General features: G+C 39.4%; 1 protein-coding gene across 3 annotated transcripts; it reads left to right on the top strand.

Moving 5' to 3' along the window:
* The first annotated feature begins 1,920 nt into the window (after positions 1–1,920).
* tbc1d24 (TBC1 domain family, member 24) lies at positions 1,921–10,687 on the top strand. 3 transcript variants are annotated; one of them, XM_055058074.1, is made up of 7 exons: positions 1,921–2,010; positions 4,548–5,637; positions 6,602–6,760; positions 6,830–6,893; positions 7,669–7,764; positions 8,652–8,889; positions 9,924–10,687. In XM_055058074.1, the coding sequence occupies exons 2-7, from the start codon at positions 4,652–4,654 to the stop codon at positions 10,079–10,081; spliced, it is 1,701 nt and encodes a 566-aa protein (XP_054914049.1). In that variant the 5' UTR covers positions 1,921–2,010; positions 4,548–4,651; the 3' UTR covers positions 10,082–10,687. The 3 variants fall into 3 exon arrangements, with proteins under 3 accessions (XP_054914049.1, XP_054914050.1, XP_054914051.1); XM_055058075.1 differs by lacking the exon at positions 1,921–2,010 and adding an exon at positions 3,512–3,614; XM_055058076.1 differs by lacking the exon at positions 1,921–2,010 and adding an exon at positions 4,100–4,137.
* Positions 10,688–12,628: the final 1,941 nt, after the last annotated feature.

Raw genomic sequence — 12,628 nt, 5'->3', positions numbered from 1 at the left:
ACAAGAATAAAGTTGTGACTTAAATTTTAAAAGAAAATTTAAGTAATAAAATAAAATGAATAAAATAATGAAATTATGACTATTGTCATATTGATTTTAATCTTGTATGTTATTATTCTAATATTATGTCGTTATTGTATAATTTTAACTTTGACACATTATTCCAAATTTGTTTTCATATGACTTTGTTCTTGTCATGTTGATTTTCTTTTTTTTTTTATTTATTTGTCTTATTATGGTCATAATACTCCATCATATTATTGAGGAATTAAAACAAAATAAAAAAATATTTAAAAAAAAATAATTGTAAGCAAATTTTTGCTTTTTAAATTTAACAAATTTAAATTGTCCAGTTTGGACAGTGGGATGTTTGCTGGGGGGCCTCTAAAAGCAGTTCTCGCCCAGGGCCCCTTTTATGCAAGAACAGCCCCTGCTGTTCAACTGAAACCTATAAATAAAACCACGGACGGACAGACAGAGCATCGCCGTAGCTCATGTGTAGGATTGGGAAGATTGGATGAAGATAAACCTCTTTGAGCTTCAACCAAAAGGTTTACTGGCTTCACATCGTCTGCTGCTCTCTGCAGATTTAAACCACACAATTCAGTCGACTAAACCGAACTCTGACCTTGCTCTCCATTGACATATTTTCCTTCATCTGGCCAGAAAGTCCTACTTTCTAAGCCATCATAAAAGCATAAATTTGAAATTGCATTGAATTTCCACAACAAAATGACACCAAAAGTGTCAGTTATATTAGTTAAATCTATTTTTTTTACACACTTACAAAATATTTAATTTACTTAAGTTATATCATATTTTCTTATGTGTGATTTTTTTAAAAGTCTGAAAATATGACTTTGAAAGGAAAACCCTCACTTTTTTCTTTCATGACAGTCTAAACAAATTAGTGCTGTTAATTTTTGACAACATCAGCACCCCGTACGATCTGCGTTGGTTTTACCATTTAAAAAAAATCATCCCATAAAAGAAAAAAAAAACTTTTATTTTATTTTGTTTTTATTTTTTGTTTTGCAAAATTTTTGTGTCTTTATTTTGAAACCTGAAAAAGAAATAAAACTGTGGTTTTTCAAAATAAACTTAGTTGAGATTTCTCAAACAATTTAAAGTTGCCTTTTTTTTCCTAAAGTTCTTATAATATTTTTGGGTCTTTGCAGCAAAACAGGAGCCAATAAAGTTTTGATGCAGGTGACTAAGTAAAAGTGCATGCCACACTTTTCAGATATTTATTGGTATGTTTTTCCTTTTATCTTCACATTTAGACACTACATTGTGTTTGATGTTTTATGAAATCTCAATAAAATATAATGAATTTTGTGGCTGTAATGTTTAATTTTGCAAAGTGTTCATTATTTTTTCATTGTAAGAATAACTAACAAAGCAAACAGGCTATGAAAATAAAAATGGATGAATTTGTTGTAATTTAACATTAAAATGTTCTGCTCTGCACTATAAGTCCGCTTAGAAATGGGGAGATATAAATCTTTGATTTGGATTATTTCACAGTATAAACATATTTACTTTTCTCACCCTTTCATTCCACAGAGAGCAAAAACTTCCATCAGCTGAGTTTCAGATGAAACTAGGCAACATTTTACCGCAGGGGAGTTTTGATTGCACAATTTAATTATGGGTAACAGCTGTCATGTGTTGGAGCGGCTGTGATTTGAGTTTCTAACAAAGAGCTGGTTTGTTGTCCTTCTTGCACTTCCTGTCCTTCCCAAATGGCCCCACATTAAACCAGAAGGATCTTCTGCATATAAAAAGGAAACATATCAAATGGATGCTGACATGTAACTTCTGCTAGTAATTCGTGAGAAACTAAACCTCTATTGCATTATTCATGAAGCATCAGCATCGCTTTTAAGGCTGGAGTTCGCAGGAACCTGATTGACAGTAAAGATTTAAACGGCCCACCTGGACGCAGTGCGCATGCTCGGAACGACAACGTGAACCCTGCGTCGCGTCTTCCAGGCATGCAGCTGTAAGGTAGGAATACGGGGCTTTTTAATCGGATAACGTATTATTTTCTTGTCAGTATTTCTGGTCTGTTGGAATAAAGGTTGTTATTCTCTCTGTGATTAAATTTAGTTAAATAAATGGGGTCTTTTAAAGCTTAAAACGCAAAGTCCGAGACAGACGGACAGTCAATGAACAGGATTAATTGGTAGCGAACATGCTAGCAGGTGCTGGAATGATTTTATGAACCTAACCGCCTCGTCATCTAACCAGAGTCTTTTTTTATAATGGTCTCTCTGCTTTTATGCGTGTCTTTCTGGGGCAGTTTGTATTGTTTGGCTTTCTTTTGCATATAAAACACACGGTGCAGGATGGAGCTGAAGTTAGCTTCCGATTCGGACAATGGCTAAAGGGCGATTCCACCAATCTGACAACCTGACGATTAATACAACCTCTATTTTTGAAACTACGACACTTTTAGCGCTACAATTGTTTTCCACTTGTACCAGAATATTTTTGATGTGTGAAACGATTATTGGATTTGAAAGTGATGCCAAAAAGCCCATATTGTGGCTCTTTTTCTGATCTGGATCACATTAAAACTGTGACAGCTCTTCAAACGGGGGTGGCTTGAGCTGCACTGATAGCAGAATCATCCCCAGGTCGGGATCTGTGAAATCTTACTTTTACTCTAAAACTATAGACCACAGGTGTCAAACTCCAGGGCAACAGCTAAAAGTTGCTCTGCAACTTTTAGCTGTTTTTAGCAGAGCAACAGCTAAAAGTTGCTCTGCAACTTTTAGCTGTGCCTCTGCTGCACCGCCTCAATAAAATGATTAGGTCATTAAGGCTCTGGAGAAGGAGGCAATTAAGCCATTTATTCCAGTGTTTTGTACCTGTGGCACATCTTAAAAACTGCAGGACATTGACCCTTGAGGACTGGAGTTTTACCCCCTTGCTGTACACTGAGCATTAGCGGTCTGAGATGGGGGCCTACAGGGGCCCACTGCCCCTGTACTGAAGAGAGAATGTAAAATACATGTCTTATGATAATATGCACTGGCACAGAAATGATCACAAATTGGTCCCCTTCACCATTTTAATTACAAATTAAGTTTCAGCATTTCATATTTAATTGTCCTGAAATAGGATCACAGTTTTCATTGCAACTTGCTGCAGAAAATGCCTCTTTGGCTCATATAAATATACTAAACAATGAAATGTCCTCTCCTAAATATTTGTTGGGTCAGAAATTGACAAATTCTCATATTACAAATGAAAAAAAAAATGAAAAAAACTGCTGAAATCTCCCAATATTCAACTTCCACAAATCCGAAACATTGAATAATTTATTGGTGTAGAATAATCTAGTGTAGATTTGAGAAGTCTAAATTTTAAAAGAAGAGCAAATAATAGATGCTCAGTTTAAAGAAAAAAAGTGGAATTGCCCTTTTTAGCCATTCTGTTACGAATCGGAAGCCAACTTCAGCGTGTCCTGAGCAGGCTGCGTTAAGCTAATGCTAGCTGTGCTAACTTGGGGATAACTGTGCGCCAGATTTAGATAAATGACCCGCGTTGCTCCAAACACGCAAACTAACGGGTCCGTCCAGCTTCTGCAGCCGAATAGAAACCGTGTAAGTGGCTCTGCATGCATCTTCTGTTATTCATTGTTCGTTCATTCATTGTGTTGGAGGCTCCAGTCTTTCTCTTTCTGCTGAAAACGTCACGATTTAACGCCTCGTCCTGCTTTTGCAGCATGAATTAAAACATTAAAATCTGCCCTGAATTAGGAGTTTATGAATTAATGGGGATAAAAACTTACCATCCATCTCTGGGAAATAATGCTGAGATTATGGACAGATTAATTGTCATTGCAATATATTCATATAATTACAGTCATAGAATATTGTTTGGCTATTAGTGTATGCTGATTTATTTAGATTAGACCAAATATTTCACTGCAGAAACTTTACGTTTTTATTATTGGTGCAGTTTTCATTGCACTGTAAAATAAATAAATCAGGTTTAAAGTTGTCCTATTTATTTTTTTATAAATTCCCCTTTAAGTTTTCCATGTGTTGTGAAAGTTTTATTACTACACAGGACCACAGAAGTTGCTGAATCAGTGATTTTCTGCTGTGAATCCTCATGTTGCCCGTAAGTGTCATGTGTGAAATATTTTTATTTTTCTGCCCCTGAGAACTTGATGTGGTTCAATTTAAGAAACGTCTCTGGTCGAAACCCATTTCGTAAGGTCGTGTCACTGATTTGTTTCCTCGGTTATATAAAACACTGCTGTGCTTGGAGATCTAAAAAAAAAAGCTTACAGGAGCAAGAATCCATGTAATAAAATTAGTAAATGTTTTTCTACAGTGGTGCATTTTTTACTGAGAACATTCTGGACTCGACATTCGTCCTGGTGAAGCAAATAAACGCATCGTGACACCCGGTTGGCGTGGCAACACGTCTATTAAAGTTTTTGACCAGTTTAATTTGGGTTTGGACTTTAACACACCAGTCAAACCAGAATGAAATGATTCAAACCTCCGTTCTTCTTTGTTTTCCAGTAACCGACATGGATGGGTAGTCTCCCCCAGGTCGAAACCAGTTGTGTGAGGTCAGAAGGTCACAAACACACTTTGCTCTTTGGGTCCAGAAAGTTTCCAGCGTCATGGCTGAGGACGACTACGGCACGTTTGTGGACTGGAGCCAGATGGGGGATCTGGCGACCAGCAGCGGGCCCACCAAGGTGGACTGCAAGGAGCTGAAGGAGTTCAAACAGATGGCTCGCCAGGGCTACTGGGCCAAGAACCACAAACTGCGGGCTCAGGTCTATCAGCAGCTCATCAAGTCCATTCCGTGCCGCACCGTTACGCCGGACGCAGAGGTGTACCGTGACATCATCGGCGACGCGGCCGCGAAGAAGCCGTCGTCTCACATCCCGCTGCCGGAGTTCGTGGACGGGAATCCGGTGCCGCGGTACTGCCTGAAGGCGGACGCGGTGGCCTCGGCGCACCGGATCATCAACTGCGTGGCGGGGCAGTTCCCAGACATCTCGCACTGCCCGTCCCTCCCGGCGCTCACCGCGCTGCTCCTCCACTTCAGCAAAGACGAGGCGCAGTGTTTCGAACACGTCAGCCGCATCCTGGCCTGCAACGAGCCGGGCAAACGGCTGCTGGACCAAACCTTCCTGGCCTACGAGTCCAGCTGCATGACCTTCGGCGACCTGGCCAACAAGTACTGCACGGCGGCACACAAACTGATCGTCGCCACCGCCGCCGACGTGCTGGAGGTCTACGCCGACTGGCAGCGCTGGGTGCTGGGCGACCTGCCGTTCGGCCACATGGCCCGAGTCCTGGATGTGTATCTGGTGGAGGGCTACAAGGTCCTCTACCGCGTCGCCATCGCCTTGCTCAAGTTTTACCGCAAACACAAAACGGGAGGCCAAGCGGGACAGAACCTGCAGCAGCTGGACTCGGCGAAAATCCGGTCGGATATTCAGGCGTTCGTCAAAGGCATCGGTTCCACCGTCACGCCGGAGAAGCTGCTGGAGAAATCCTTCTCCATCCGCCTGATCAACCGCAAGGAGATTACGCTGCTGCAGCTCACCAACGAGAAGTCGCTGCAGCAGAAAGGAATCACCGTCAAACAGAAGAGGTAACGTCCGAACCGGGATTATTATTATTTCAGGCCTGGTCCGAACCACCAGGCCTGAAACCATTAATCATGATTAATCCAATTGGGATTAATGGAGGATTAATCTGAATGTCATTAAACGACTATTATAATAATCAACTAATTTGGTCATCGATTGTTAACTGAAACATACAAAGAAAAAACGCAAATTATTAGAATAATAATTCACTTTACAAAAATACACAAATTAAAGAACATTTTGTCACTAAATGTGTTTTATGCCACAGTTTTAGATGCACCTGGTTCAGATTCATGAAACAATGCAGTTGTAATGAAATGTTTTCAATAGTTTTAAAGATTAATCTAAAACTGCAACTGTCACATTTTTACCAACATTAAGAGATTATTGACTTTAAACAAACTCCTGTATTTTGCTCTAAAGTTTCTTGTAAATGTTTTTGTCTTAATTCAGTTATGCTGAGATATTTACACAGTAAGATTTTCTTTTTGCAGTGATGTCAGTAAATTTGAATATATTTCTGTCAATTTTTGTTAATCCTGTAAATTTCTTATTTTTAACATTGAAAATTCTGGGCTTTTTTTTTAACATCAGTATTTCCTAGTTTGTTTGTTTGTTTGTTTTCTTGTAAAGGTTAATATCTGACCAAAGTTGTCTTGGCATAAATTTACTCCTTCATTGCAAACGATAAATGTTTTGCTGTTTATCTGCAATGCCCTGAATGCTGTCATACAAAAGTCTCTTTTTCTCAAAGTATTTCAGTTGATTTTCCATCTTCTGTGTCTTTTGTTTGGTTTTCTTTCTGCTCCATTCGTCTTGTCTCATCTGATTTCACAGTGTTAGGTGGGTTCACGTCTTCATTCACCCATTTTTGTTCTGGTTTACTTTGATTAGACCTCCTGTCTCGTAGTTGCAGGCATTATGAATGACGGCCTCTGCAGCGCCTCCTGTTGGTTTGTTTTCCAGGCGGAACGTGCAGCTGGCTCTGAATCCCGACACGTTTTCCTCAGAGATCGTCAGCGCCAAGGAGATGCACGACATCTGGTCGTGGATCCCGGAGCGCTTCGCCCTCTGCCAGCCGGAGCTCCTGTTCACCACCTCCACCCACGGCTGCAGCCTCAACAGGTGACCTTTCCGCTCGTCGGTTTAGGGATTCATAAAGAACCAAACTGACGTTTTGCGCTTTGCTTTAAGGTTCTACTCTCACTGCGAAGGCCATGAACCCACCCTGCTCCTGATCCGAACCACCGATGGAGATGTAAGCAAAGCAGCTTTTGCTCCATTTCTGTGATGTGAAATTTAATTTAGATGTTTTTAAACAAACTATTGTTTTATTAAAGGGGACCCGTTTTGCTGAATTCCCATTTTGCACATTTTTCTAATTCCATCTGGGTCTCGGCTGCTTCTGGAAAAACTCAAACGACCCAAACAAGTAGTTTCAAAAATCTTCTGGTTGAGCCGCATTAGATGGACGCAGCCGGTTTTACTACAGTATGTGTTGTACAATGGCTGCTGCAAAGGACATGTTTTCTTGTTGACTTGCCAATACGTGCTGTATTCTTGTTGGTTGTGCAGGAGGCTCCACTTCTGCTTCTCAAAGATGTATGGCTGTGTAATTTATGCATCGTTTGGAGCGTAAATATTGAGCAACTTATTTGGACTTTAAGTGATTTGGTGATCTGAAAGTTGCCCAGGAGTCGGACAGGTTAGCATTCTGCTACTGGAAACCATGTGGCTAAGATTCACGTTGCTAACGGATATTTAACCAGGCATTAGTGGGGCTACATGATTTCATCTATAGGTTTGTGGATTAGATGAATTTACATCAAGTTGAATGCTCACAAAAATCATTGAATTAATTTTTTACTAGTCTAATTCCATTCAAATGTGTTTTCTACAGTTTGTCTTCTGTGACTGCATTGCAGCCTGGCTCTTTTTAACAGACTCTGGGTTTTAAAGTGCATCTTTGTGATTAAAGCTACTGCATGCTAAGATGGTGAAGTTATTGTTCTCACATGTAACTTTGATCTCAGGTGTGTGGAGCCTACCTGTCGTCAGACTGGGAGGAGAGGAAACGTGGAGGCAACAAGTTGAGCTACTTTGGAACCGGGGAGTGTTTTGTATTCAGGGTAAATTAGTTTTTCAAAGATAATTTCCTTTATTTATTGGTTTTAGTTTGAGTAATACTACGTAGCAGCCAGTAGAGGGCAGCATTAGCTGTGGTTTCTGCAGCCGTCTGTCTACCATTGATTGTGGGTCACATTGCTGCAGGAAGCTCCTCCTCATGCAGAGTTTAGTTTATATTTAATAAAAACCTCTGACATGTGACAACTGATCTGTCTTCACAATGAATTATTCATCCACGTTTCTGAGTTGACGCTCGGCTGTGAAGAACGGCTCAAACACCAAAACTTAAGAACGACCCGGTTGGAAACTCCGTTACCTGATCCGATAGTTTCTGGTTAAGCCTTTACCCGACACCAGAGACCAGCTGGTCAGGAAAGGGTTAATGGGGGGAAAAATATCCATTTTATTTCATTTTCTGCAAAAACAAAGCATTTCTTTTCTAATTTTTATGTTCAAATTAAAACTACTGATTTAACAGTAACTGTTTGACAGAAGCCATTTTTAAGTCAATAATTCCTATTTTGATGAAAATTAAATCTATTGGCAGATTATTTAACATGGAAAAACGACCTAATTTATTAAATTAACGTATTTATTATAGAGAACATCAATAAATTTGGATACATAATTAAATGTAGTCACTTAGCAGCTTAGTGACTGGTGTCATAAAGATGTAACAATGGGGCTGAAAGAATTAATTGTGATGAGTTATTTAAATGTTTGTCAATATAATCAATTAATTCACTGGGTTTACAGACTGAAATGTTTTCGCCAGATGGCCGTCGTGTCTTTACCTGGTTCACATTCACTAAAGGAATTTTAGCCAATAAAATGTTTTATTATTTAAGAAGCAACTGATCGATTCCCTGGTTTCTGATCGACTCTGCAGCTGAAGCCTGAGATGGAGCGCTACGAGTGGGTGGTGATCCGCCACCCTGAGTTGGCGTCGGCCATCCGGCCCGCCGGTCCGGACGATCCGGCCGCCGACAGTCCGAGCGCCAACCAGAGCCTCCAGGCGGAGAAACTTGCTGGAGAGCTGTCGCCGTTTCTGGCTGCGCGCCACTTCAACCTCAACTCCAAAAACACGTCGATGTTCATGGCTGGAAACTTCGACTCCATCATCGTTGGTGAGCAGATAGTTCATGATCCTGCCTGCTTCAGCCGGCACTGCTGGCGCTTTCAAGAGGTTGAATCTTTCCCAGAGGTCATCAAAGGTCAACCAGCCAGGTCACATTTCCAAAGCGGAGCAAATTTTGGTGTCAATCAGCTGAGCTGCACAAACAGTTCATTTATAATCAACTCAGGTTTTGTTCAAAGTTGATCTCTTAAAAATACTCATCGCACAAACCAACATTTTCCTGCACTAACACACCAAAGTTGATTTTTGTCACTATGGACAAGCTGGTTGACCCTTGACCTTTGCTCCCCTTTATTAAAGGTGAGCTGTTGTGCTTTCCTGAACAAGTTGGGATCAGTTCATGGCCTGTACAAAACATGTTCTTTACATTTTTTGCACAGTCATTCTAAGGCGATGAGATTTTACTCAATGAGTCTTTAGTGTCTTGTCGCGTTACAGCCAAAGAAGCTGCTATTGGCCACGCCCCGAAACTCAACGTTTACGCCGACACTTGAAAATGTGCAGCAAACAGATGCACAATAATACGATCCTACGTCTTAGAAAAGCAGAAATGGAGCCTCCTGCATAACCAGCAGGAATGCAGCAGGTGGTTTCTACATGTTAAGTCAACAACAAAATACTTTGTCCTTTCAGCAGCCATTGTAACCCAATCAAACCAGCTGACCAAATGTGCTGGAGCTCAGCGTGGGTTGCTAGGTAACGGGCTGGGGTCATTAGGTGATTTGTAATGTTAGGATCTGGAGGTTTTGGAAATGGATCATTTCACAAACGCCACGAAACACAAACTTATGAAAATGGGCGGATAGTTTATTTTGGGCTGTTGGACGCAGTAGAAACTCAAACTGAAGAACAAAACATTTTGATTTTGCATAAAACTTTTTAAAACAAAAAATGGCAGCAATGAACATTTTCACCACACAAACGTTTGACACGTTTTTGTTTAACTTCACTTGGGTTGATTTGATTTTGGGTTTGCATGGATTAAATCAGTTTGCCTGAAACTGCTTCTTCTCGCACAATCAGGAGGCGGCGGCGACAGCAACGCGCTGTTCATCGACGCGGACCTGAACCACGGCCACACCGGCCGCTGCACCACCTTCGACAACCCGCCGCTCTGCAAGGAGAGCTTCCAGATTTCCCTGCTGGAGGCGTGGGGCTTCCAGGACGCCATGGCCCACTGACGAAGATGATGATGATGACATCAGCTCGTAATGTTCATGTTTAAGTGTTTAAAATGAAACCCGAACAACTTCCATCCAGCAAACTTCCTCCTGATTTACCATATTTATTTAATCATGCCGTTCACAGATCGGCATGGAGATTCTATATTTTTGTATGTACATATTGTTGCTATTATTTTGAAAGGAGCGCTTCCTGCTGTGGTTTGTCAGTGAACAAAACAGTCGATAAAATGGACGCTTCCAGCAGCGTTTGTGAGGTGAAGTCTTTAATATGTGATAAACTCTAAATATGATGAAGGTGTCATGTTGTTCTGTAACAAATGTAAAAAACAAAAACAAATGTTGACTTGTTGCTGCTTTGCACATTACTTTTTCTTTTTTTCCCATCCACACTTTTTATGTTTAAGAATATTTTCTGTTCTGGGGTTAAAAAAAAGAACAACTTTTGGTGAAATATCTGCAGTTAGTCTTTTTTTTTTTATCTTTTTCTGCCTCTGAAAAACGGATGTAAAATGTTGACATGAGGAAAAGCTGATGGATTAAAATGTCTCACTTGTGGTTGTATGGATGTTATACATGTGAAAATACAGTATTGAAAACAGTTGACTTTATTTTCTCATTTAACCCTTTCAGTTTTGCTCAAGAGGAAAAAGATGAACTTTGAGTCTCTGGTCTGATTTAAAACAAGTTTTTATATATATATATATGCACCGTCTCAAATCCAAAAGGTAGCTTTTATTTTAGTTTCATTTTCTGTTTCTAGAAGTTGAAATGTAAAATATCTAAGTTGGAAAAGATTAACAGCAAATTATCAAAATTTGAGGGAAAATCAAAATCCAAAATGGCTGCCTGCCATGCAAAACAGCGATGGTTGCTTTTTTTTTTTCTTTTGTTCAACTTTAAGTTCACAACTTTTGCAATTTAAACCCCAAAGTCACACAGTGCCACAGTTAATGCTTGTAAAAACAAAATGTTCAGAAATAATTCATAAAAATGGCTTCCTGCTCAGCCCCCTATTTTAACATTGCATCTCCATTCCTTTGTATATGCATTGATGACAGTTTTATGTTCTAATCTCATTAAAACTGCAGCATTTCTGGCTCCATAGATGCTAAATCTTGAGCCCAAAGCTACTTCTGTTTTACTCAGACGTGGTTTTTCAGGTACGTTCTCTATTTTTGTTTGGTGGAAGCTGACGGTGATCTGCATGACTGGAAAATGACTCAGATATTCTAAAATGTGTTTAAACCTTCCTGTTTTTGATGCACTGAAGTTTGTTTGTCCCTCTGGAAACAAATGAATATTTTCTCTAGGCATTTATGGGGGCAGCCTAAAAACAATCGATGTCGGTTCTTTGAAAACAAAATATAACCTGTTTATTTGCAATGAAAGCATTTCAGCTTGTAACGTGACAAAGCGGGGTTGTAATGTAATTTCCCGCTTACAGTGAGATGCTGTTCACTAGGCCAGAGCTGTTCATTCAAGGATTCACGCCGCTTATCGCGCATGCGCGGCTATTTTTAGCAGCTGCTCTGGGTGTTGGTCTAGCACATCCACTGAAAACCTGCTTTCCTGCCTGCAGCACTAAGATGCTTAAGTGTTTAAGTCTACGCACCAAGAGGGTTTTCCTCTGACACCCCTCACTGGACTTGTGCAGCTTTTCTTTACAGAAATGTTAAATACAACAAGTTAATCATTTGATCTGATTGATTTCTTTGTAAAATGTCAGTTTTTTTTTGTAAAGTTGTAAGTTATTTACTTACATGTTCACTTTCTCAGTCATTAATTTATCAAAGCCTGCTTCAAATTAAATATTTAGTTAGATATCTACATTTTATTTGTTTGAATATTTACCTAATGCATTTTTAGCATATAGCTAAAAATGTAGTTACTATTATAAATGTTTAGCTTCATGTATATAGTTTAACAATAGATATTTTGTTTTAAATATGTACATTTAAATAGTTAGCTTGATTAAAACTACATTGTTAGCTAACAAGCTAAATATTTAGCTTGCTATTGAAGTATTTATTTTAAAGCTGCATATTTAGTTTCAGAGTAAATATTTAGCTAATTGAATATTTATAGCTAAATATTTAGTTAGCTAGTTAAATTTTTAGCAAGCTTAACAATATACATTTAGTTAAGATATTTACTTTCTTAGTTAAATATTTAGTTGAAACTGCAACATTTCTAAAATATGACTTATGTACCAAATTATCACTGTTAATTTTTGACTCTGCAAGTGTTTAGCTTGATCAGATGGAAGAAAATACGAGTCATTTCCTGTTTTGACATTTCAAAGATTTTAGGAAGACATTGACATAACATCGTTTGGTGCCAGTGTTTATCTTTGGTCATTCATCAGCAACATACGGATTCCCCCAAAGCAAACAGGAAACGATTCTCTACCAGGGTTATCATGTTACTCCATGCTGTTACATGAGCTGCTTACACAGAGCTGCAGTGTTTTCTCATTCTTACTGCTGATTTTGAATCCATGGAACTCAGAGAAAGAGAAAATACGAGTATGATCCTCCTGGCTGT

The sequence above is a fragment of the Poeciliopsis prolifica genome, unplaced genomic scaffold (assembly GCF_027474105.1).
Source record: "Poeciliopsis prolifica strain line A6 unplaced genomic scaffold, Auburn_PproV2 SCAFFOLD049, whole genome shotgun sequence".
Classification (NCBI taxonomy): Eukaryota; Metazoa; Chordata; class Actinopteri; order Cyprinodontiformes; family Poeciliidae; genus Poeciliopsis; species Poeciliopsis prolifica.
Note: the sequence above shows the minus strand (reverse complement) of the source record. Positions and strands in the feature narration are given on the sequence as shown.

Coding starts and splice junctions, on each gene's coding strand:
- tbc1d24 (XM_055058074.1), top strand. CDS start 4,652: ATGGCTGAGGACGACTACGGCACGTTTGTGGACTGGAGCCAGATGGGG. Junction 7,765..8,651: donor GGGAGTGTTTTGTATTCAGG/GTAAATTAGTTT, acceptor TCGACTCTGCAG/CTGAAGCCTGAGATGGAGCG. Junction 8,890..9,923: donor CTTCGACTCCATCATCGTTG/GTGAGCAGATAG, acceptor TCGCACAATCAG/GAGGCGGCGGCGACAGCAAC.